Here is a 27136-nt window from a genome sequence, read left to right as displayed (position 1 = left end):
TTCAAATGTCACAATATAAATGGGAAAGTAGAAGAGGAAAAGAAATCCTATGGTTTAGATCTGACATTTCACAATCATTTTTATTTATTAACATAAATTAGCAACATGTTGTGATAACCCTGCGGTCCATGTTAAACAAGAGAGTACATGTTTGCATTAAATATTTGTGTGTATGCATTTTAGAGCGACCGAGCCGTCTGTGAACAATTTTGACACAAAGTATGTCAGCTCTAACTCCTCAGAGGTTGAATTTGCTTCATGAATGTGCTTTTCTCATCGTGTGCCAAATACTATACTCACACGAGCTGCCAAACATCACAGAAACTGTGCCCCAGTGAGGGAAAGCAAATGTCGGCCAGGAGTTGCTTATATTATTATGCAAGTAACAGTTGTAATCCCGCATGAATGAGAAGACCCTCATGCTTTTGAATAGAATTCAAGAGCCTTCTTAAACCTAGACAGTTTAAAAGCTTGATGTAGACAAGATAAACCTAATCTGGTCTGAGCAGGTGTTATTACGAGTCTCATCTCTGTCATTCAGATCACTGCTAGATAGGACATGCATTCTCAGGCAAAACAATATACCTCCTACACTTGCTCCTGCAGGGATTAAGTCTGTAAAGCAGCAAAAACTGCAATTATGTAAAAAAAAACAACAAAAAAAAAAAAAACAGACGACTTCAGTATGTCATCAACCATGGATTACCTTTTTTCCCCAAATGCAGCAGATTTAACAAATGCATTTCAGTCATTATTTCATAGACAAAACAAAACACAGAAACAATGCTTCAATTCAGGTATAACAAGAATAACTAAAATGTTATCTTATGTTCTGTTATTCGTGGGAAAAAGATGAAGATAACAGGATAAATCTAGTAACATGCATTCTGAAGTTACTGTCAGGTGAGCGCATGACTTTATCTCGATGATAACAGCCTTTTTTCTTAAGAAAGTGAATCATATTTTGTTTCCAGACTGATAGAATCAAGTCCGGCATGTACTAACAGTCTTGTGTTTGAGGTCATTATGACATACTCGCACAACTTTTAGCACCTGCTTCTAGTGACTCACATGAATCAGGAGTGTCACAGTCCCCTTACGGGACAAACTTAAGCGATGACCTCATGCAGGACCACTGCAGCCTGGCTTGGCATGAACAATAACTAGTCTGTGCCGGTCCATCGTACATTTCTTTCTAACATGTCTGTGAGTGTTGACCACAGCTTGAGTCACGTCCTTTCCAGTTCTCCTGCTTGTTTACGGAGTGCTTGCACTCAGCGGTCTGTGATATTACGGGGCTCTGAGTATTAAGAGCTGCACTGTTTGAAAAGACCTAAAGGATGAGGTGGAAAGAACCATCCAAGGTAACTACAACCACATGGCTGACAGAGGAAACCCCCTCCTCCTTTACTCTCCCCAGTTTTCCCTCAATCCACCCATCCTCTATAGTCTGTGGTAAATGTAACACTGATGATCATAGTGACATCACACAAGAAATGATGCAAGCAGATGATGGAAGTTTTCTCTAAATAGACATTTAATGATTGAAAATGGCATGGTTACAGACAGAGAGAAGGAAAGCAGGTGTTGGGGTGCTTCAAGTGCAGCTTAAACTCAACGTGTGTAATATATTCGGGAAAGCTGAACGCCAAGAGAGTCGAATGGAAGAACAAAACACGCAACAACCAAGCAGGAAAGGCAATGCTCTGGCATGTAATGATGGCATCAGATGGAAATAAAAATACAAAAAAGAAAAAAAAAAAATGGTGCTTTCAATTTACAGTTGTAGAACTAGTAACACTGAATTTGAGATCATTAAAATGTAACAAATATATACAGCGAGAGTCAAGAAATAGGAATTGTGGCAGAACAAAGCAGCTTCATACAAAAAATATACTCAGACTGAATGAGTGTGTTGCTGACCTGTGACCAGGTGATTACAGTAACTTTAAATGAGAATTGTAACATACTCTTTCCAACCGTCTGACCCAGAGATAGAACAACTTTATAGTAACAGCACAACTCTGCACTGCCTATGTGGATGTAAACAGAACTCCTGCTTTCCTTGGTCACCATCATATCAGGAGCCACACACCAGTGAAACATAATCATCTTTTTGAACCTCGCCTAACTAAAGGCTCCATTTAATATTTGCATTGATCATGAAGGAATAGAGCTTTAACAAATACAGAACTAAACAACAAAAGTAGATACTGACAGTCCACTTGTCTCATGGCTGCCACCTGCCATTGATAGCACATTAGCGGCTTGACTCCACCCCATCTTGATTTCCACCTGCCTACTGCCGGCTGAGGCGCTGCCTACTGAGTCCGGAGCTGGTAATCTGGGGAGGAAATGGACAAGACTTAATCAAATGGACGAAGAAAAGAGGGAATCGGAGAGAAATCAAGTGGAGGCAGCTGATGCTTTCCACCCAGAATGAATGGAATACAAAGGAAATGAGATGAGGATGTTTGGCAATTAGTGGCAACATTAGCAAAAAGACCAACATGTGCAACCTTGGTAATCTTAGTATGAAGATCAGGGAAGCTCGAGAAAAGAAAGTTCACTTTCTCACATTTGGCAGGACGTTGCCACATTGCCACATGTTCTGCTATGTATCCCCTTTTCAGAAAACTGCATCTGTTCGAGGTTAGTTCCCACCACATTGCACTGCATTACCCAACTGTTGCCTAATACCTGCACATATGGGCACTCTGTACAAGTACTAATGAACTCTTAACCTACCTCCATTTTGGGTGATGTAGCGCACCCACGGCAGTGCCTGGTATCCACTCTTCTCAATGATCTTCAGGTAACGCACCTGCCAGACAACAGAAGGGAAAAAACATGTTCCAAACAAGTCTGAAATAACAGAAACAACGTTATTTTGCACCCAATCAGATCCCTTATGACACAGAATTGGCTAAAGTTTTCAAGCATTGAGCAACAGTTCCAGTCTAAAAAGTGTAACTTTATTTCATGAGACATTTGCTGACATCAAGTCATTTCAGGTGGTAGAAAATACCTAAATTTCCACATTTTCCACTTATAGTTTAACTTGCTGATCATGTACAGGGTCATAGGTGGCTGGAGGACATCCTGGTATGAATCATGGAAGTAAAACTTAATGTTTAACACCTGTAATCCACCTGCTGGTAAAAAAAAATATTGGTGAATTTTCTGCTTGATTTCTGAATGTAGTGCCACTGCACAGAGCGCTTACCCCAAAGGACATGGAGATGCTATGGCTTCAATAAAGATGCGTCTGCATTATTTTGCACTTATTTTATTGAGAAACTAACAGTTAACTATGTTTATTCCTTGTTACCAGCCGCTAACAGTACACAATAAAACTGATAGTTTGTCGGTGAGGTTACGGAATGTGGCACACAGCAGTTACCTCTCATCAGAGCTACTTTTGTGCTCACAATTACCTCCTCGTACAGTGTCAAAATTATTCCTGGAGTAGTCCATTTTGTAAAAAAGACAGAGACGGGTGCTTAGAAAGTGTTTGTGCAAGCTTCAACAAACTAGTGTCATAACCTTAATTTATTCTAACTGAAGCTGTAAAGATTTTCATATGTAAGCATATTCAAAATGCACGTATTCAGTAGAATGCACCTTAAAACGGCTGTGGCAAACTCGAGGTTGTAGTAAGAGTAGTGTTGTTGATGAGGAAGCAGTAGTATGAGTCAAACTGAGAAGAGAGAAGCAGCTACAGAGCAGCTTTCAAGGGAAACACTGTTCATTTACATAACTGTATTTTTTTAAGCTAGGGAGGAAAAAAAAAAGTGCATATCAGCATAACGAAGATACAACTTTCACAAGTCATTAACCAATATTTCAGCAGCTTTGTGTTACCACAGAGCCCAATTTCGAGAACAGACTCTAAAAATACCATGGCATCTTGACCATTGTTCAATTTGATTGCACAATGCTTTCCCAGTCAGGTGAGGAAACAAAAGTGTTCGGGAAACTTTCTTTTGTGGTGTTTAAAAATGATGACATATTACTTCACTTGTCTAAATGATTGCTTATACTACAATTCTTACGATGCCAATAAATGTGCCCAACAAAGCTCATTACAGACACATTTCTCATGCTTCGGTGCGCCTCTGCAGTCAAAACTTTCCCATCAACGTTTCAGTAGGAAAAAAAACGTAGTTACAACTTGCAGGGATGAAAGCACAACCATTTTAAAGCCAATATGACCCCTCGCTGAGAGATGTCGCCAAGCTGTGTCTCCATGATGGCAGTCTCCATCTGAAAACAGGAGAGACGGCGCAGGAATTTGTGGGTCAATTGGCGGCAAGGCTCCGTATGGCCTCTGCACCGGCCGCCTTGTTATTACCTTCCACTGCTCAGTGAGGTCAGAGCGGGGGAGCGCCGTGGTCACCAGAGACATGACGACAAGCACACAGACGCGGGATCACCGAGTCTGCCGGCACAGCACTTCTCCTCGCACCCTGCAGCCAAACATGCAGTTGGCCTGACCGTGGGTACGTAGTCAGCAAAACGGCATCAAAGGCCAACCTCTGCAAAATATCATTATGGCTTGTAAGATGAGAAGGGAAAAGGAGGATGTTTGTAGTATCTCGTTTGGTAAGTACAGACTACATGTGTGGCCTGGATTTATCAGGCTTTTGGGAGATGCTATGGCCCGAAAACCATCTGCCAACTTGTTTGGGCTCTCTCACCTACAGAGGAAAGATGTGAAAATATAACAACTGCCCAGCTCTTTTTGCCTCCGAGCCGACGTGTGGGGTTACACCATTTTCTAGTTAAACTTATAAAGTGGAGTTTTGTGCATCATACATACTTCACATGTGCGCTCCCCTACACTTAGTGGTAGAGTTAAGAGAAACTTTCTCATGCTTTGATATTTACATGTGTCTAATTAAACTTCATAGTCTCTTCTCACACGTAGAGTGGTGTTACTGGCTGCATTAGACTGCGACCCAGTCTGCTGTTGCCCTATAATAAGGGAAAGGTTACGGGCTTAACACAAGAGTTTGATGGGAATATGGCTCTCGATGGGTTGCCTCTAAGATGGTGGGTGCACCATAAATGGAGACATGGGAAATGTTTGCTTTTCGTCACTAAAAGAAAGAACTAGTCGGACTGTGAGGGCCTCGACTTAGAAGCTAGTGTGCATGTCTCTTCTTTTCTCAAACTAAAATCTCACATGGTTTTCACAAACATTACCAATCAAAACTGCAAATTGAGTTCTCGGCAGACCAGGATTTGAGAATTTCTATTGTGTTAAAAAACTGAGCAAGCTTTAGCACTTCGTTTAAATACATTGAAGTCAAAATATTCCTGGGATGCTGTGTGGTTTTCAGTCTCAGACCTTTTGAGGTGGTTTCCTTCCAGGAAATTACAAAAAAAAAAAAAAAAAAGAAAGAAAAGCAGAAGATGCAAAAAGGCTCGATATAGGCCTGTTAACAGTGGGTGATCATGTATTTCAGATGTGGTTAGATATTTGCTTTTTGAATAAAATGATGCAGCTAGATACTTTAGATGGACTTAGAAAACTTGTTCAATCATCCAGTTGAGATGCAATTTTTTTTCTAAATAAGAGACAACTATTGCCTGGTAATAATCATGCAGTGTCAGGTTGATTTAGCCAATAATGGCAACTTTAAACAGTCCATTTAAGCTAACAGTCACAGGCAGACTACCCCACCCTCATCACAAAAGTAATGACACTTCTGCAGGGAGTGTCCAAATTGAAGTGAACAGGAAGCACATTTGTGTTTGATACAAGTCATCAAGGTTTGTATGGAACCACAAAAAGAGGATCCATGACCAAAAACACAAGTCGGAACTATATCTGCAGAGACCACACCGGTCATTGCAGTACGCGACTTCAAATACTGAAAAACATTGTGAGCAAATCGAAATGTTTGTGTGGGATGTTTTAAGTAGCTTCCATTCTTACACAACTCCATTAAAACAAGGCATCAAGTTAAAAATGACTAGAAATCTTCTTAGTTTAACATCTGATTTGTTGTCTTTAGACTATTTTAAAATAAATGCAGTCTTTAAATGATAAGTAAATAACCATTTTAATGCAGGGAACAGCTTTACGGCAAGAATATACAAATTTAGCTCAGACGTGCACTTAGCCAGTGAACCGATTTCATGCACCAGAAATGATAGAAGTGTGTGTGCATTCATGTATTGATAAAGAAAGGAAGGGGTGAAAAAAAAAAAGTACTTTCTTACTTTTCTTTGAAAAAGGCAAGAATTCTTACACTACCCTCTCAAATTGCAAGCACCATGCATTTCAATTAACTTCTCGTTTCCGAGTGGGCTGCATAATGTCCTTACAACTTAATAATGTTTTACTGACTATCAGAGGAAATGTGGGGACGCTTAACTTGACCTTTTAGTTCCTTTAATGAGTCATACATAAAAACGGTATTAAAAGCTCAGATATAAATGTGAGTGTGTTAGCGGCAGAGTCAGTTCATCAAAGAGCTCATTGCCAAAAATATGCTTCTTGCTGTAGACTCAAGTTTAGAAACTGGATGTTTATGTTTACAATGTGAATGCCTCCTTTGTTACTAAAACATCAAATACTAAACCCCTCAATAACTCGGCTTAAGCCCCTGACAAGGAGAAAAAGTGTTTGCACTTCATTGATTTTTCTTCAACAAACACACAAACGGGATTAATTATGTACCAGTAGCTGATCTATTATTCAATCATCCTTACTTCATGTTGGGTATTTGATGTAATGGACTATACCGATTATTCTGTAGCTTCAGCGTGTGGTTACACTTCACCGCCATCTTAAAGGGACACCATCTATTTCTAATTTTGAGGGAAATCATTGAGGGAGTGCCCGACAATGACAAATGATTTCAAAATAAAATAAGGGACAAAAATCATTCCTAAAGAAGAAAAAAATACGTTTTTGGCTTAAGTACAATGATCAATTTGGTCTGTACGTCAAGTTATGGATTCATTATGTATGAGTTGTAATGTCAGGTTGAACAATTAGCTGGTATCTCGTAAATATTCTGGCAAATATTGCAAAAGCTCTTGTTCTGAATAGAAGAAAAAAGAAAAAAGAAAAAAGAAAAGAACTACAACATATAATTGCCTTTGATGAAGGTAAAACTGGGAATCTAATTACATAATTGTAGCAGAGAAAAAGACTGTTTTCCTTTGAGGCAATAATATGATATTTTCAAATCAGGTTAGCATTGTTTCCACTCACCAAGACATGGGGAAACGTAATTTTATGTTGTGGTGCTACACATATAATCACAGGACAACTGTGATTATGCAGTAAGTGTAGCGCATCTGTGTAAGTCTGTGGTCACCATAAGAGATGGATGAAATATAACCATTAGCTTCGCTCTCTGCTGCATAGGAATTGCAATCAAAATCAAATTAATCCACGAACCTGTTACTCGGGTATGACATTTTGTATCACTGTGATTAGGATAAACGCAGAGGGCCAAGTTCAAGTTGATGAGCAGTTGCTTTCTGCCTGGTTCAGCAACAGAAATTCATCTCACCACAGAAGTGGTTTAACAATGCTCCCTTACTGCCCCCTCTGGCCAAATACAAGTGGAATGAAAATTGTTTAAATTCCTGCTCTGGAGAGAGAGGATAGATGGTGGTCGTTGGAACATACCAACAACTATAAATTCTGAATGATAATCAAACAGCAGCTGGAAATAAGTAGCATTGGTTTACTTCCACATGGTTTATACTGGAGGAATGCAGATTTAGTAAATATTCCTGCTGTAAACACATTTCTGTTTAGGTTTACAAAACTATTTGTGGGATTGCTGTTTGACAGAGCTCATGTTGTGAGGGACATACCTGGATCCCTGAGGTGGTGAAGTACGGGATCTCAAACTTGACACTGATCGGTGGCTTCCCCTCTTTGTCTTCAGCCTCCACACTCGGCAGTCCGAAGTGGGCTCGCATCAAATACTCCTTCCCTCCCTGTGACAAGTTGAAACACAAATTTATTGATATAGGATCAAGAGTAATTATAGAGTTATTGTTTTAACTTCTTTTTTAAAACTAAAACTAAATACAATAAAGGTCATTTATTGCATGGCAAAAAATTCGTACAGCCAAACCATAAGATTACAAAGTAATTTGCAACCGTCAATTTATAACTCATGAGTCACTCTTTGTGCTCACAGGGAAAGACTTGATTGACCAGACGATCTCACTGTTCTCAGGCACCCATTTCACGCTGCCCACTGTGGTCTTGAATTTGGGCGAGTCAGCGTCCGTTGGCACAGGAATGTGAATTTCCACGTTGTTGGCTGTGGACCGCCTCTTGAACTGGCTCTTTGCCTAGGAAACAAGACGAGCAGGTCAAGTTCAACATGATGTGGAGCCTCGACGGGTTATTAACCAGGACTTAATCACCGTTTTATTTAAGTGTTGGGCTGTCAGGACTGGCATGCTTCAAAAGATAAATAACATAATCGTTGCAGTATGCTTTGCTATGACAATGAAAATACTTTAAACCACCCTGGACTAAACCACCCTGGCTAAATCATTTGTCATCTTTTTGTTTTCTGAATAGGAGCCATGGGACCAGGATTTGACAGGAGCAGTCTGGCTACACGTGACACAGCAGCGAATGACACTTCTGAAAAAGTGACCCACCTTAATCATGTACTCGATCCGACTGTGAGAGTGCTTCTCAATAACCGACTCAATCCAGATCAAGGGCTTTACCTATGACACAAAGAAGACATGGCATTCAACAACGAGCACAGAGATTTTGCAGTCCACTTTCTTCATTTGTGAGAGCGAGCCATATTTAAACAAGAAAACATGCCACTGTCACCACCTAGTGGGTAACACCTAAGACTACAACACCAAACAGCAATAGAAACATCTAAGGAAAGCATATAAATTAGCTTTATGTCCAACAACAAACAACAAGCAAAACAGTGTAACGCTGACATTCGAATAGAGTCGAGTCTGTGTTGTGTAAACTCAGTGTTGCAGCAGAAATTCAGGGAAATGCACACATTGCACAAAACGTGGGAGGCACTTGACACAATGCGATTATGTAACATGATTCTTAATTTATCCATCCAAAAGGCACAAGGTACTTCCACCTTTCACTTTTCATGCATTTTCAAGTTTAATTTTCAAGATCTTCCTGCACCTCGACAAGACGTTAGATTGCAAATACTGAAGTAGTAGAAATTTTGTCGAAATTTCACTACTTCATTAACATTAAATCAGATACTACGGTGTTATAAGGAACCAAAAATGAGTTGTGTGATAGCGTTCCACGGAAGGGTGACAAATGAAAGATAAATATAACAAAGTTTCATTTTACAAGATGTGCTGGCTTTTTAAAAAACAAAAAAAACAAAAAAACAGCAATACACTGCACCTTACTGATTACAAAAAGGACAAAAACTACAGGGGATGGCAGAGGCGATGTCCGTCGCTACTCCAATGGCTGCCTCCACTGTACTTACAGTGGCTTAAATTTCCCCAGTTAGCAACACAAGCTGACTGGGGCAATACAATCGGGCTCGATTCCATTTCTCCATAAAATAAATAGCAAACTATTAAATCAAATAGCGATATATTATGAAAGCCCTCCAGTTACAGTTTCAAGCTGTTTTCAGGCACTATGTCCAAAATTCTAACACTTTTCACATCCTGAACACACATCAAAATTCAAGCTTTTAGAGGATTGGCAGCACATTTTCAAAATATCAATACATACACTATAAATGAACAGTAGTAAGTGGCTAACTGGTGAAACGTTGTAAGTGGGCAGAGAGGCTATGACATGCAGCGTGGCGTCACAGGCCAAGACACAGACCCCTTCAGCCTCTGCGCATGCAGCACCTGCTCAACCAGTTGAGCTACCCGACACTCCCAAAAGCTAAAAGTCCAATAAAGTAACCAGAACGTCTTCCTTGAAGACTTATATAGAAAAGAACATTTCCCCACCCGTTTGATGAGTCCACATCTGACTGGTTAACAGTCTTTATGGAGTCATTTCTTGGATAATAAATTTCCGACTGTATGTGCTGATAAGTCACTGCCAACATTGTATAGTGCAGTTGCTATTAGCAACACATAAATGACCTTTGCTCCATACTCCTACTTCCCTTCCAGAACCCCTACTGGCATGAAGAATACATTGAGACAATATTAGTCATCATATATTATTTTTGACTTCTTCTCGTGACTGTAGTCACTTTCTGACGTACTCTCCTTTCCATAGAACAACTGGATGTGAAATTGCAAATCATTTCTGCCACTCGTTTTAGGCCACTTTTGAGTTCAAGATCTGTGATATTGTCACCACCGGCATCCCATTTTTCCTGAAAATCTGACAAAGTGCTTGAACTGGTTGAATTTAAGGAGTTTTGTGTGACAATAGTGATCAAATATGACGTTTTTGTGACTTTATTTTAGAAGTTTTTTTATAGAAGTGAATGAAAACTATGCAAAGAATTATGCAGAATGATTGCGATAAGCACAAATAATTAAGACGAAGATATATAAACCTGCCGTCTTTGTGTCTGGCAGTCCCAGTGAAATCTCACTGTTTCAAAGCTAATAATGTTTCGGAATCACTCTCAACATAGAACAAACCGGAGGAGCATGCAATCTCAACAACTGTCCAAATGTCCTCAATCGTGGCTTCCCTGCCACTATATAGTGCAGTGTTTTTAGAGTGCTGAAGGTAAACAAACATAAATAAAAACTAAGTTACTATTTTCTGACCTATTCTGGTCTCTTCTGGTAATGCTGTAGTTACTCCTCTATAGCCTCGTTTCCACTATGCAGTCCGGTACGGGTCGGGTCGCTTTGGGGTCAGCTTGCGTTCCCACTGTACAAAGGGGACCCTCAGGGGTGGGCGGGCAGAGTGCGTGCCGAAGCGTAAATAGCAAATAACAAATAATATCCATAATTTCCAACCACCTCCAAGCTTCTTCAGCTTAATGTGACACCGGTTGAAACCACTCTCTGCCATTTTTGCGGCAATCAGCTGGAAAACGTTTTCGTTTCGCACAGCGCCATCGAGCTCCCGCTGCACAGCCTCCTCACCAACAACGGAGAGCAGAGCCTGGTCCTGTGTGCTCGGTACCCCAAGCAGAAGGGTTACAAAAATGGTAATGGGTACCATGGGACCAGCACGCTTTCATGATAGTGGAAACACTGAAATAAGCGAACCGTTCTGAACAGACTCGTAACGGACTGCATAGTGGAAACTAGGCTTTTGGCACACACTCACACACACACACACACACATACATACAACACACATTTGTTTGACTAGCTACCTGACATACTGCAGTAAAAAACTGACCTGCTGCATTTAAGACCATTTGGCGGATACTTAGGCGACTTTCGAGTGAGGAACACATTAGTGCTAATGTTGCGGTCAGTAGTTTTTTTTCTAAGGACTAAAACCATTGCTCTTACTATTGGAGAACGATCCCCCCACATTGTGAATCCAGCAGATACACAGCTCAATATCCTGTGAATGGCAAATATCGCATGTGTATTGTCATGGCTCTGCATCTCTTACATGGATACTATGTGGATCTAGACATATTTAGTTGGGTCATAATGTGAGGTTCTGTGACCATCCTCTGGCAACAATGTTTTGATGATTGATTTGACCTCTATGGACCCTTTAGAAAAGATTTAGCCCCCATGTCCCTCCCAAAATTCCTGGCATTTTTTGCTAGAGAGCCAAATTCAAAATTCATCTCTAAAAAATAACTTTTGATCTGGATGACCAAGAATCATGTATGAAGGCACTTTTTCAGACAAGTCAACCATGAGGATTCCAAATTTGACATCATTTTGATATTACAACTTTGTTTTGACCGCAAAATTCAAGATGGCTGCCATCTAGTACAGTGGTTCTCAACCTTTTTAGGCCGTTACCCCCCAAAACAATCATATTTGGACTGGGGACCTAGAATCATGTATGAAGGCACCTTTTCATACAAGTCAACCATAAGGATTCTGAATCTGACATTATTTTAATCATCAAACCTAGTTTAGACATTGAAATTCAAGCTGGCCGGCATTCAGTAGAGTGAAAATAGCCAGATAGCTAGCTGGGGGGACTGCCCCCTTAGGGCTATGTTCATGCATACGGGTCCAACAGAGTAAACAATCTCTACCTTCACTCTCTGTGCCAGGTCAGTCAGGTGGCTGCATATTAATTTTTGCAACCGTTTCTTGTTGTTGACACTACACAGTAGCGTTTTGAAAGCCTTGGCAGATGGGAAGGTGTCATCCAATTTCATGTTTGGTACATGTGCATTACCCCTGTATGCGCAGGTCTCGCTTGTCATCTTTTGTTGAGTATGTTGTATCATAGGGATCATTGACACAGATGATATGGTGAGCATGAGAATGGCGGGCAAGGATGATGGATGACACCTTTTGGACATAGCCCGACCACTTGTATGGGGTGCCGTCCTGTGTCTGCCGATCTTCTTCTGATGGACTTGCCATCCTCCAGATCATGCCCATGTCAATTAAAGCAACATAGGGGTCTTTAATCGCAATAGGTTGGAGGGAGAGCTTCTGGATGAGCTTGCTCTTCTGCGTCTTCCTATATGTGCCATTGGGGTTGAATAAGGCCACACATTCCTCAACAACACGGTGTTCTAGAAGCTCGGGGAGCTTCACAAGTTGACTGTCTTCAACCAGGTTGATCACTGCTTTGAGAGCACTTCTTTCCATTTCAGCAGATCTTGCCTTGAGTTCCTTGCCGGGCTTCTCTATGCTAGAATGCTTGGAAAATGTCAAGCCTTTGCTGAAATTGACAGGTGCATGGCGGGATTTATTCTTGCTGAACACCCGGTCCTGCAAAAACATGTTCAACTTCTCCTCTCCAGCAGAATGGGCGGATTTAAAGTCCGCAACAAGCTCATCAGAGGCAGGCATGGCTGACTGTAGGGTGTGAAGTGTGGGTGAGGCCGGATTAAATGGGAATGAGTCAAACTTAACATTGTTTGATGATTACTTTGAATGCAGTGATGGTCTTTTACTTTGAGAGTCCTTACATTATCAACCCCCCCCCCAAAAAAAGGGGGTCTCGGCCGACAGGTTGAGAACCACTGATCTAGAACATAGAAAACTTAACTTTTGTTAAAAAGCAAAAAAAAAATAAAATAATAATAATAATAATAATAATAACAAAAGGCCACTGAATAATGCACTCAAACTACATTTGTTCAAGGGGCGACTTTTCCAAAATTTCCCTTTTTATTCCATGTAGGCACGTTTTCTAGAGATCAGCCGAGTGTCGTGCGTGACGCTGTGACATCATACGTAACGTCATGGCGTCACCTAGCGACTTTTCAGAGAGCCGATAGCGACTTTCGTTGATTTTTTTTTGGCAACACTGCTCACAATGCAAGGCATTGGGTGGTCCCCAGTCCAATATTAGATTGTTTTGGGGGGTCACGGCCTAAAAAGTAGTGATGCTCCGATCAGCATTTTTTGGACCGATCACCGATCACCAAAATCATGATTTGCCCGATTGCCGATCACTGCCGATCACGGAAGGAATCGGACATTTCCATGCCTTTCATCTAGCAGAGAGTGCACCATTTATAGAAATTGAACCGCCAGAGGTAGCTGGGGACATGTAGAACAAGAATCTGGTGGAATTTGCAGAAAACAATTGTTTTTTTTATTTTCTATTAATATTTTAATCTGCCCATATACATCATCCATTGGGTATGATTTCAGCATCAGATTATTAAACAATGATGCAGTGAAATGACTTGAAAATCACCACAGCGGTAGCTGGGGACATGTAGAACAAGAATCTGGTGGAGTTTGCCGAAAACAATTAGAATTTATTTTTCTATGAATTTTTTAATCTAGCCATATACATGCATTGGGTATGATTTCAGCATCAGATTATTAAACAATGATGCAGTGAAATGACTTGAAAATCACCACAGAGGTAGCTGGGGACATGTAGAACAAGAATCTGGTGGAGTCGGCAGAGAACATTTTGATTTGATTCTAAATGAAGTTTTCAAATCTGACTATGCAGAAATGAGTTTGATTCTGAATATGCTTCAATAATTTTGTTCTATCAGTTTGTTTTAATCATTAAAAAGAATGTAGTAAAAAAACAACCAAGTAATGACGGGTGTTTGTATTCCAACAAATGAAAAATCAACTTCGATATAGATTTCTGAGTTTACGGGGTGCACTTGAATGCACCATAAATCCGCTCACACGCTTTATCGTATGACGCGATGTAAACGGGCACTCGATTTTCAAGTGTAGCTAGCGCGACCGTGCCTCTCCGAAGCGCAGATGGCGTGACCGCAGTAAGTTTCACATCTTTCTGACACACTTTGAAGAAATTCCAGACAGGAGAGGTCATGTTGTCGAGATGCACTGTAGAGGTTTTGCCTGTTCGGTTCTGTACACACGTCACGTACCACATTAGAAAGTGGTCGCTAGTAATTTACGTCACGTGATCGGTTTTTTGATCGGCATATTTTTCCGATCGCCGATCAGGCTATTTTTGGCCATTATCGGCCTATCATTATCGGCAGCCGATTGATCGGAGCATCACTACTAAAAAGGTTGAGAACCACTGTACTAGATGGCAGCCATCTTGAATTCCGCGGTCAAAACAAAGTTGTAATATCAAAATGATGTCAGATTTGGAATCCTCATGGTTGACTTGTATGAAAACATGCCTTCATACATGATTCTAGGTCATTCAAATCAAAAGTTATTTTTTAGAGAGGGTGCCGGGCGCCATTTTGAATTTGGCTCTCTAGCAAAAAATGCCGGGATTTTTGGGAGGGACATGGGGGCTAAATCTTTTCCAAAGGGTCCATAGAGGGAAAATCAATCATCAAAACAGAGGACGGTCACAGAACCTCATATTATGACCCAACTAATTAGAAGATTGCTGAAGACAGAAATGTGACATACAACATGTCAGGAAAGGGGCTGATTTTGCTGTTAAAGGGATAGTTCGGGATATTTGACATGGATCTGTATGGCATCACCATAACCAGTGTCGTGCATTCAAACTGACTTACCCCCGACAGTGTCCTGTGAGCCGAGTTTTTGTCCAGTGTTGGTCAAGGCGAAAGTAGTCCGGCTTGTTTGCTGGGGTCAAGAAATCAGCGCGTTTTTCTTCCCAAAACAGTACGTGTGCTAAAGAGTGATTTATTTCATCACAAAAACCGAAGCCGGCAAAAGTCACTCCTCGTTATCACTTGGGCCCTATACTGTCTCATTGTGTATCAGTGCGCACGTCATTCTGACCGCGAGCTGTGCGCACGAGTCTTTCTGTTCTTTGGCAGTGCTCAACACTTACTCTGCAGACAACTGGCCATCGGGTCCAGCTGGTCTGGGACGCCTCTTCCAGTTGATCTTGGGAACATGGAAAAAAGTTCTCAGACGCCTGCATTCAGGAGTGCAGGGAAGTCACCGTTATTTGTGATGCAGGCAGCAGCTGTCCCGCGGCCGCCGACATCCTCATCTATGGAAAGGTTTTGTATCTGGGGCATAACTAAATCCCACTCGTGGCAGCAGTAACATTCCACCTCTGTCTGCATTACTTCGCACTTCAAACAAGTGCACCAGGATTTGTCGGCCACCCTGGGTATCGCAGCTCCAGCAGTGGCTCCAGCTTCTGTTTCCATCACTTCTCTGTCCACCCTCTCTCTTTCTGCCCGATCTAAGTCCATTTGGCGAACTTCCTCCTCAGTATAAACGGGTTCATAAAGATACCCCCTTGGCTCTGAACGGAAGTCAATATGTTCCTCGTCGCTCTCGTTGTCAGACATCTTCCCGAGCAGTAAACAAAGTGAACTCGTGCGCACAGCTCGCGGTCAGAATGACGTGCGCACTGATACACAATAAGAGACAGTATAGGGCCCAAGTGATAACGAGGAGTGACTTTTGCCGGCTTCGGTTTTTGTGATGAAATAAATCACTCTTTAGCACACGTACTGTTTTGGGAAGAAAAACGCGCTAATTTCTTGACCCCAGCAAACAAGCCGGACTACTTTCGCCTTGACCAACACTGGACAAAAACTCGGCTCACAGGACACTGTCGGGGGTAAGTCAGTTTGAATGCACGACACTGGTTATGGTGATGCCATACAGATCCATGTCAAATATCCCGAACTATCCCTTTAACTACGCTCCTGGTCTGAATGCTGATGAACGCTGTTCTCTTTTTTTTTTCCCAGGTGAGAAGTTTTTGAATATTTATTTCGTTGATACAATGACCATTTCTGCAAATACTAGTCTGTGTTTATCTGGTAAGCAGCTGTGATCAAATATAAAAACACATTGGCCACAATGTGCCCATGAGTCGTGATTACAGACCTAGTTGATAAAGAGTGTGGTCGTGGTTTACTTGCTATTATCATAATTAGTGCTGGGCGGTATACCGGTTCACACCAAATACCGGTTTATAATTTTGTTATGATATGAATTTTTAATATACCGCCATACCGGTGTATTTGATAACACAACGGGGGGAACGCTGCATCGCGCGACATTGTTTGAGACGGGACCTTTTTCAGTGTTGCACTTCTAAACACGCATGTTTACTGTCTATGGGTGCGAGGTGGTAATAAGCACTTGCGTTACGCGAAGGTGAAGGTGGATAGGATAGACATGGAAAGTTCCGAAATCGAAGCTGCAGAACTAGTAGAACATGCTGACACAGAAGAACTTGTGCCAAAAAAAGGAGCTGTGTCTGTAGTTAAACTCACAAATCCTCCTAAACAGTCAAACCCAGACCTCGTCTCCACTGAGAAATGCAACGAATTTGCCAACTTTTTTCGCCAAAAAAATCAAAACAATTAGACAAAACATTCACGCAACACAGACAAACAAGAAAACTAATCTGTGTCTAAAACCTAGAAATAACTCTGACGTTATGTCACAATTTAATATTGTTAATTTAAAAATCCTAGAAGAAACAGTTCGGCAGCTGAAATCAACAACTTGTTCTCTGGACATAATACCATCCGACTTTTTAAAAACTGTTTTTACCTCAGTAGAAAGTGATCTTCTACGAATAGTTAACAGCTCACTGGCATCAGGCATTTTTCCCAAGTCACTAAAGACAGCTGCCATTAAGCCACTCCTAAAGAAGAGAACTCTAGACGCCTCTATGATGAACAACTACAGACCTGTCTCTAATCTCTCTTTTATATCTAAGATTATTGAGAAAGTTGTATTCAACCAGCTCAACGACTTTCTGAATGAAAGTGGAAGTCTTGATAACTTTCAATCAGGCTTCAGACGTCATCACAGCACTGAAACAGCTCTGGTCAAAGTGTTAAACGACATTAGGTTGAATACTGATTCTGGTAATGTTTCAGTCCTGGTCCTGTTGGACCTCAGCGCTGCGTTTGATACTGTAGATCACAGAATCCTGTTGCACAGGCTGGAAAACTGGGTTGGACTTTCTGGAGCGGTCCTTAACTGGTTCAGGTCCTACTTAGAAGGCCGGAGTTATTTTGTTACAATTGGCAGCTATGAATCTGAGCGAGTGGCCATGACTTGTGGAGTCCCCCAGGGGTCAATTCTTGGACCTCTGCTGTTTAACTTGTATATGCTCCCTTTGGGTCAGATATTGCAAAATTTTAACATCAATTATCACAGTTATGCAGACGATACACAACTTTATGTGTCTCTGTCACCGGACGACTGCAGCCCAGCAGACGTACTGTGTCAGTGTCTGGAGGAAGTAAACACCTGGATGAGAGAGAATTTTCTACAATTAAAAGAAGACAAAACTGAGATCATTCTGTTTGGTAGCAAAGAGAAGAGGGTCAGCGTTGGTAAATATCTTGAAACTCGGGACCTTACAATCACTGACCAAGTTCGTAACCTCGGAGTGTTGATAGACTCAGATCTGACTTTCAGCAGCCACATCAAAGCTGTCACCAAGGCAGCTTTTTACCATCTCAGAAACATCAACAGAATTAAAGGTTTCCTCTCCCAAAAAGACCAGGAGAAACTCATCCATGCATTCATCTCCAGTAGACCCGATTACTGTAATGCTCTTTTAACTGGACTTCCCAAAAAGAGCATTAAACATCTGCAGCTCATCCAGAACGCTGCTGCTAGAGTTTTAACCCGGACTAAGAGATCTGAACACATCACACCAGTTTTGAAATCTTTACACTGGCTTCCAGTCAGTCACAGAATAGATTTTAAAAGCCTGCTGATGGTTTACAAATCCCAGAACAGTTTAGGCCCAAAATACATCTGTGATATGTTCAGAGAACATAAACCCAGCAGAGCACTTAGATCCAAGGACTCAGGTCAGCTGGTCCAGTCCAGAGTCCAGACTAAACATGGAGAAGCAGCATTTAGCTGTTATGCTGCAAACAAGTGGAACAAACTGCCAGTGGAGATTAAACTTTCACCAAATGTAGACATTTTTAAATCCAGGTTAAAGACATTTCTGTTCTCATGTGTCTATGCATGAAATATCTTTTAACTTATCTAGACTGTTGCCTGTTTTTAAATTCATTTAAATGATTTTATTGTTTCTCTTTATATTCTTTTATGTATTTTTAATGCTTCTTGCACTCCCTGCTGCAATGCTTTTATTTTATGTAAAGCACTTTGAACTGTTTGTACATGAAATGTGCTATATAAATAAATTTGATTTGATTTGATTAAGTTTGGAAGTTTTTTTCGTTTCAAAAAATCCGACGTCGACCAAACAACCATTTTATGCAAGTGTTGTCGGGCTACAGTTGTAGCTGGAGGTGGCAACACGAGCAATTTGCTCCATCACCTTAGCCGTAAGCATGTCTTAGAATATCAAGAATGCATGAAGTTAAGGTCAGCACCCGCCACATCAGCAGGTAACACGGGGAAAGCAAAAGAAAAGTCGAGCCAAATGTCACTTCAAGACGCGTTTGCTAGAGGGACTGCCTACGACCTCATATTGATGCAAACATATAATTATTGCAAGTTGCACTACTTTTTTGTATTGATTTTCATAAAATATGTTTGAAATTTGCACAGTAAAAGTTCTGTATTTTGACTGCAATTGTGTTTGCATTCCTCACTTCATTAGAATCATGAGTAGCACTTCTTTGTAAACAGCATCATTTTGTGGGGCGTTATTCTATGACGGTAAAATAGACCATCCTAAATTAATCTACTGCAGTAATTCTGTTCTCAATCTGCAGAAAATGCTGTGAACACCTAATTATGCATGAAAAAAAAATACCGTGATATACCGTGAAAAATACCGTTATATGTATTTTTGGTCATACCGCCCAGCATTAATCATAATTATTTAAAACAATGATGGTGAAGGGGTTTAAGCTGCTGGCTGTTGCTGATGAACGTTTTGAAAAACAAGTGACCGATTCTGCATCAGTATATCTCAATATCATTTAAACACCGATTCATTTTCCACAACATCGTAACATTGTTTTTTTTAACTGTTATTTTCAGCCAACAGTATGATATTCTAACACATATAAAGCATTTTATTCCACTTTTGGGAAAGATCTAAATAAGCAGAATTGTTGCAATTACGGCTAAAGTTTTAATCATGATTATTTTGGTAAATATTACTTCACAGTATGCATTTAATAAACTTTTAAAATTTCCATCAGATGCATATATTTTTGCACTTTCTTGATCATGACTTCAGTTAGCATGCATTAGCCCCACTGTGATACCGAAGCAGCTCTGGTCTTTAAACTTTTGAATGACATCTTACTTGTTCCAATAGATGACTGTTTACCCTGTCTGCTGGGGCACAATAGTCAATTACTCACTGATAAGTCAAAAGTATCTGCACCAATTCTTATGTGTGCGGCTCGAACCAGTTGCGGCAGATTTTACTTTGGAGTGGCACATTGAATAGCTAATGAAATCCTGAAAACAACGGTATGCAGGTTAAGGGGTGGGCTCTTCTTCCATATACGGCAAATGTAACGCGTAAAAAGCGTCACAGAGAAGTAGTCTCTAGCTTCTTGAGTTGCAAATTACACATCGTTGTGCGTAATTTCAGATTCTTCTGTTTACTCGTTTATTTTTCTCCAACATGGCTAAACAGACGTCAAAAACAAAATACAGTAAGGAGGAAGCCTCGGAGGTTTGTTTACACCAGGACAGTGATGCTTCTTCTTTATTGTTCCCGAAGGAAATTGTGGGCTCAGCGTTATCACTCGGCAGCATTCTCATCAATACAGCAAACATCGAAAAAGAGCAAAAAGTAGTGTTGATTGTTATATACACAGCTCAGTCTTGACTTATCAGATGGCCTTCATGGACATTGCTTTTGTGAATGCATTTTGCACAAAGAACATGGCAGAAACAGAGGTGAGGTTTGTTTGCACCAGAAGGCATTCAGGGAGACCTTAGCCTTGGAGTTGGCAGAGACGGGGTCTACCACCTCAGCCATGAGCCTGGGCCATTTCTTGCCAGTTATCACAAACCTCTGCACATATCAGGACGCAGCACAGCTGGATGCTTGAGGTGCAGACACTGCCAGACCAAGACTCCTGTGAAGTGTGCCTCATGTGATGTTGCCTCTGTGCTTTGTGCCAGGCAGAGACCGCTACAATGATTAGCATGTTGCCAACAGTAAATAATGTCAATACAAATTGTGAATACTGTTCAGTGCTGTTTGCTATGTCATTATTTATGTATTGAAACTAATTGCATTTAGACCATACTATTTGTTTGGACTTTCATTGTATGCACAAAGCTCTGGTTATAGAGAAAATGTGTTTGTGCTTCTGTTGCTCTTTGTCAGTAATACTGACAGAGGATCTGGATGTGGGATAAGACAGTCCCAAGTATAACCCTTCATTAGAACCCAAGATCATGACTGTATGTTGAAGTGTTAAGGAATGGCAGCCTTTTTTCCCCAAGGCTCTCCAAATGGCAGTTTTGGCGCAGCTTTGGCACGCCTGGTCCTATCCTTAGAAAAACCTGTACAACATACTCATTTTTTGTTGTATTACAGTCAAATTTGAGGTGAGACTAGGTAAGACTTCAGGCTTTAGTCCCCTTGTGTTTTTCAGTCCGCAGCCCTATGCTAAAGTCACTTTTACGACACATATTCTGGGAAGAAAAATTAGGCAGACATAAAATTCCATCACTTTCACTGTATTGAAGCTCATATTACTCTGTGACACTAGCACTTACTGAGATTATGGGTGAAAATTCAGAGTGTTCTCTTTCAAAAGGGACCTCAACCAGCCCTCTACTCCAAGTGGTTCAAGAACAGCTTTCGATTTACTTTGGGTATGCTTTTTTTTTTTAGGAGTTGCAGGCAAAAATTGCCCAAATGTTAAGGGGTTAAATGCTTTCTGTGCCAGACTATCTTTCCCTCACGCTGCTCTTCTCTGCTTCAAGTAGCGTACAAGCTTGAAATTGGCCAAATAAAGAATAAATGAAACAGAATGAGACCGAGAAGTGTGTGTGTGTGTGTGTGTGTGTGTGTGTGTGTGTGCGCGCGCGCGCGCGTGCGTGTGTGTATGTATTGTGAAACTGCTTTTGTTAAAATTAAAAAAAACCTTCTGTGAAGTAACTTGGTTCCAGTATGCTTGTTTATCATAGGAGGTCTTTAAAATGACTCTTTTTCATTCAGTAGCAGCATATTTTGCAACTTTGCATAATTCACAACTTTTTGCATAATTCGCAAGTTCCGCAACTTCTCGCAATTTCACGGCATAAAATCATTAAAAAACCCGCATATTCAATCGCAAGATCAAGGATTTTAGCCCGCGTAATCAAGGATTTATGCCCGCGTTTTTCTGGAGGGTCTATCTATTACAGCCGTCTGTGAGAAAAACGTTTAAGGTTGAAAAGGCAAAATATGAATGACCATATATATTGGAGATGGGAGTGTCAAATCAAATGTGACCATCTCTCTGGTCTGAACTCAGGTTCTACTACTAGACTGGTAGTGAGTTCACATTACTCACGTGAGTGTTGAGGCGGTAGGACATGAGCTCAAACTCTCCATCAGGAGGAATGAAGGAGATGGTGCGGTCGTTCTCAAAGCGAGACAGACGGACACACTGATGAAACTTGACATCCTCCAGCTCTACTGATTTACTCTTTCCTCCTGCATCAGAAATAAACAGAAACAATTGTTTCAATCATCTTAAATTAGAAAAAAAAACTAATAACTCTTATAACATTTACAGATAGTTTGAAGTATAATGTGAAGCCATTGCAACACTTGAATGGTAACAACTGAACTGGTGTTTTGCATACTTTGCAAACAGTATTACCTAATCACCAAACGAAAGTAATTCATGAAGAAAAATGAACTCACGTCCAGTGTTTTCAAACAGAACTTTGTCGTTTAGACCCAGCCGCAACTCGGGCATTCCAGACAAGAAAACGCGCATCTTAATGGAGCCAACAATCTCACTCCGCAGAACATTACCATTGGCACTAACCTGAAAGATATGGGCATCAGTGAGTCAGAGGGAGACAGATAAACCGATTACAAAGAGTTGTAGCCACTTAGAGAAATCACAGCAGAGAAAACTGCAAGTTCAACTAGCTTGTCTTGTGACGCACACAGGGAGGAAGTCTACAACCACTGTTACTGACATTCCTTAAGCAACACAGGCCTTTCAAACAAGGAGTTCCTACCAGGAGGTTGACTGACTCAATGACGTCCAGGAAGACCTCGTTTTTCCTGTACTTGATACCCTCTGACCTCCAGGAGACCGCGTTGGTGACTGTGGCCGGGGGTCGAGGGGCACCAGTGTCTAGCTTGTGTCCCTCCTGGGTTATGTATCTGAGAGGAAAAAAAAAATGTAAACACTGAGGCAAAACTGAGAAAAGAGGAAATTAACTGTCTGCAGTGGTGTGTTCCCAGAAAGCATCAAAGAAGAACCGAGACTCCCATAGTTACAAGGGAGGATTGTCTGACTTATTGCTGTACTCAGAGAACACTGGGGGGAAATCCAGAATCCTGCAAAACACATCTGCTTCAACCACAGTCCTGTAAGGTTAAACGGTCATTTAAAGTTCGTAATGATGGAGACTATAAGCTCTGTTTGACTTGCGGACAGACAGAAATAACAGGAGAATACCACAGGAAGGGAAAAGGACTGGCTTAAGGAAGCACTGTTTAGCTTTAAGGGACATCATCTTTTCATAACATTGCCCTTCCAGGTGTGTAGGAAAAACTATACTATCCACACAGGTGGTGTGAAATAGGACACGCAGATCCACAAATCCACTGGGTTGGGTTCTGAAGCCGATGACAGTAAGACATGGAAATACACACACCAAAAAGCTCCGGTGCAGGATTGTATTTACTATCATGTGATCTTTCAAGCACTCGGCCCTTCTTCAGACAAGTTGCCACTGTTTATTGTGTTTTTTGGGCACGTATTGTTGCTGACCTGACCAACTGAAGCAAACCCTGATCATTTGCTTCGTCATATGCAGGTGGTGACCCTTTATTTTCTTGGCCAGGCATTGTATTCATGATAAGTATGAAGATGTGACATGACAGCAAAGAAAACACTATTTGGAGTTCTTTGGGGTGCATATCCACCTGTACCTTTTTCATAGAAACACAACATTGAAATGGATAAACTGAAATAAAGAGGAGAAAAAAAACCTTGAAATATCACAAAATTTGGTGGAAAATTTGGTATATTGAGGAAAAATGTGATTAAGCAAACTGGTAAAAGGTTTAAAGAATAAATCGCAATATATAGAAATCGTATGACTATAAATAGTCACAGGGCAAATACCAGAGCAAAAAGTTGTAATATTAGCTGTTCAATTTCCATTGTCCAGTTTTGCTCACCTTCACTCAATTTCAAATAATTTATTCAGTTCCTTCATTCGAGGTTTGACTGACACTCTTTAACGACATTGTGTTGTTGCACACTCTTTTTCTGCAGTTCAGTAAGGATAAATAGCACCACCTACTGCTTATCTCAATGAGCCATTGGGGATGGAAAAGCAGTTATATTTGAGTTTCTTTTCTTCTTTTTTTTGAAGATTTCATGGAAAAACAAAAAAATGGAAAACCTATTCACCAAATCCATCTCCAATGAATGCATGAATGCATGCAACATGTGTGCAGGGATACTGCAGGGGCAAGTTTTTGTATTTATATATTTCTAATAGGGACAAAAAGCAATCAACGTATAAAAGAGTCTAATGTAAATGTATCCTAAAAGGCTCATTTCTACTGGCAGTTTGTTTACCTGATGTTATCGTCTGGTATCCCAAAACAATAAAAAACATACTCACTCTTGCAGAATCTTGCTGTCGGTGGTCTGAGGATAACCAAAGTCCATCAGCTCATCCATCAGCTCATATATGATAACAAAGTTATCTCTAATGCTCTCTTCCTCCAGCTCTTTAAAATATTCAGAAAACACCTGAAGAACACAAACGCAGCTTTATAAATGTTTTAACGCTTTGCTGTAAATATGCAGCTTAGTGTTATGAACTAAAACTATTTAAAAGTCAGAGAGGCTTTCATTCTTACTTGGACAATTTTGTACAAGAAGGAGAAAACCAGGGAGACGCTGGCATTCTTCTTGGATGTTGCAACCACTGATGCGTTGAGTTAAGAAACCCATCCAGCATAAGAAAAAACGTATAACACCGTGTGTTGACAACATGCTTGAGCACAAACACAATGCAGGGACCAGTAAGGATACAGTAAAGATTATTGTGCTTGATCCACATAAAACGGACTCCCCCGTGAGCCAGGATTGGAGACAGCGTACCCTCCTCCTCTTTGTCCATCAGGAGGGTCATGAAATGCTCGATCTCTGACATATCCACATCTCCCCGATAATTTCGGCACACCAGGACCTGAAAGGAGCAGAAAGCACATGAGCAGCTTGCAATATCAGAATGTCAACGGAAAACTTTGGTGCAGAGCTGCTGAAAAACTGAGGACCATCGTGATCGCTTACATTGATATAACACTTAAAATTCTACCTTACAGCAAGATACCAACTGAACCAAAACCAAGTGTATTTGCATGTGTGTTTACTTATACTTTCTTTCCGCTTTAAACATTGATCTAGATAAGCTTCTGCAGAATACAAGGCACCAACAACACACAGTTTAAAGAAACCCTCTATACGGATATGGTTGCTGAAACAGTGATTAGCATTTCAGTTGATGCTTGCGTATTGCCTGAATCAGTTATACACTTATGACAAAGTCTCATTGACATTTGAATCCCATTGACTGGTACTCAGAGGATCCCTTCATTGCCAATATCTAAACATCTTTGGCAAATCAGGCACACAGATGCATGCATGGATGGACGGATCACGCACTTAAAGTGGACATGATAATTTACAGTCATTTAATTCTTAATCATAGGTACTTATAGATAGCTTTTCACATTCCATAACTCCACATAGTTTGTAATTAGTTTAGAACAAGGGAGAGCTTTCACCTTCGGGAAAGCCACCTCCTGAGAACAGGAGGCTCTGGCTTAAGCATTGTCTGATTAGTTGATTTCCTGAAGGTCTGTCGAGGGGGCAGGGAAGGGGATGATGTTTGACTATGAGGACGCCAAATCAATACATAAAACGAGAAGAAAAAAAAACTTGGCAACAAATAAGATCCAGACATACGTGTTGAAGCCAGAATCGGATCCCAAATATAAAAGAAAGCAGCACGACCGACCATCACAATTAAGATTGTAGCAGGTTTGTAGCCTCGGTTTAGTAAATATGCTCAGTACCTGCAGCTGCGCAACTGTCTGTATGAGAAACTGTGTTTCTGGGCAGTTGTAGAATCAACAAATGGATATGTTCAGTTGTACTGGGAATTTTGTATTAACGCCTTTTCCCAACCTTGCTGCTGGTCGGACAGACAAATGTGACGTGCGAGTAAAAAGGGTGTAGATAAAAAGGCCCTGTGAGAGTTTGAGACTAGTCCGTCCTTTTGCATAAAAATACTAAAACATGCATTTTGCATAAGTACAACCACTATACAACCACATATATATATATACATGCATATATATATATATATATATATTTTTTTTAACTTTGGTTACATTTTAATACGGCAGATATACCAGAAAACTTTGTAAAGCATGCCATGGAAACTTTAAGTTTCTCTGAAGCCATAAACTAAAGCTCTTTTGTTTTGCTCTGTGATAAGGCTGAAAAGAAAGTTTGGACAACATTGATGTGAAGTTCAACAGAAGTTCAGATTTCTTCCTTTTTGTTTTTTGTGTTTCACCTGAATTTTTAACAGTCAAAGACGGGAAACCTTGTTGAAGTTTACGACTTATAGGAATTTCAAGTTATCTTTTTCTCTTGAGGCACAATGCTGTCAAATGGCAAAGTAACATTAAAATGTGTAACTCTAAAATTTTGGAAAAAAATAGACAAGATAATTTGACAATGCAATATTTCATTGTGTGCAGAGTTCATGTGAGCAACATGCACCTGCTACATATCTGTAGGCGGATGCAGAATATCCTGCTATACAGGTTGAATTTAAAGCCTGACGATGGATAACTTTCAGCCAGATGTCAGTCTTCATTACACATTAGGCCGTCTGTGCACGGTAATAAGCAATGAATTATTTGGTTATGGGTGGAAAACTTGAGTCCGTACATTTTGTAGAGAGATTTGGAACCCTCATTAAATTCCCTGCGGCTAACAGTTGGTCACCTGATTGTTAGTCAGCTATCTTTGTCTTTTCTTTATAGCTAAATATTCTTTAGATGAGTAAATGACGTGAATTTGAACTTCATATGTAGGTGCACATAACTGACTTAAGTCACAAGGCAAACATGTAATAACGCAACACATTGGACACGTTATGTCTCGGGCAGGAGATTAAGCCACATCATAATCTGTCAACGAAAAATGTGTTAGCTAGGATGCTAGCTAGGTTACCATTAGCTTAGCAACGATGTCCCGTTACCTTACCTTTCCTTTTAAATCCAAGACATATACAGCGCTAGCAGACATCTTGAGTGAGTTTACATGAGCTTAGTTTAGCTCGTTATGGATTTCACTGGTAATGTTCAATTATCGCACGTTCAAGAAAAACATCGAAGAACATTCATTCATAATACTGTAAAGAAGAAAATGACTCTTCCCTTTTTGTTACACCGTTC

The 27136-nt window shown here is 40.6% G+C and overlaps 1 protein-coding gene across 1 annotated transcript; it reads right to left on the bottom strand.

Moving 5' to 3' along the window:
• Positions 1-1515: 1515 nt before the first annotated feature.
• ap1m1 (adaptor related protein complex 1 subunit mu 1) lies at positions 1516-27136 on the bottom strand. Its single transcript, XM_075483001.1, has 12 exons — positions 26946-27136; positions 24696-24852; positions 24521-24588; positions 24280-24410; positions 22654-22801; positions 22328-22454; positions 21972-22114; positions 8653-8724; positions 8176-8334; positions 7846-7971; positions 2749-2824; positions 1516-2344 (listed from the first exon to the last, which is right to left on the bottom strand). Exons 1-12 carry the CDS (start codon positions 26985-26987, stop codon positions 2322-2324), a joined length of 1272 nt encoding a protein of 423 aa, XP_075339116.1. The 5' UTR covers positions 26988-27136; the 3' UTR covers positions 1516-2321.

Source organism: Odontesthes bonariensis, chromosome 14 (genome assembly GCF_027942865.1).
Source record: "Odontesthes bonariensis isolate fOdoBon6 chromosome 14, fOdoBon6.hap1, whole genome shotgun sequence".
In the NCBI taxonomy this organism is placed as follows: domain Eukaryota; kingdom Metazoa; phylum Chordata; class Actinopteri; order Atheriniformes; family Atherinopsidae; genus Odontesthes; species Odontesthes bonariensis.
Note: the sequence above shows the minus strand (reverse complement) of the source record. Positions and strands in the feature narration are given on the sequence as shown.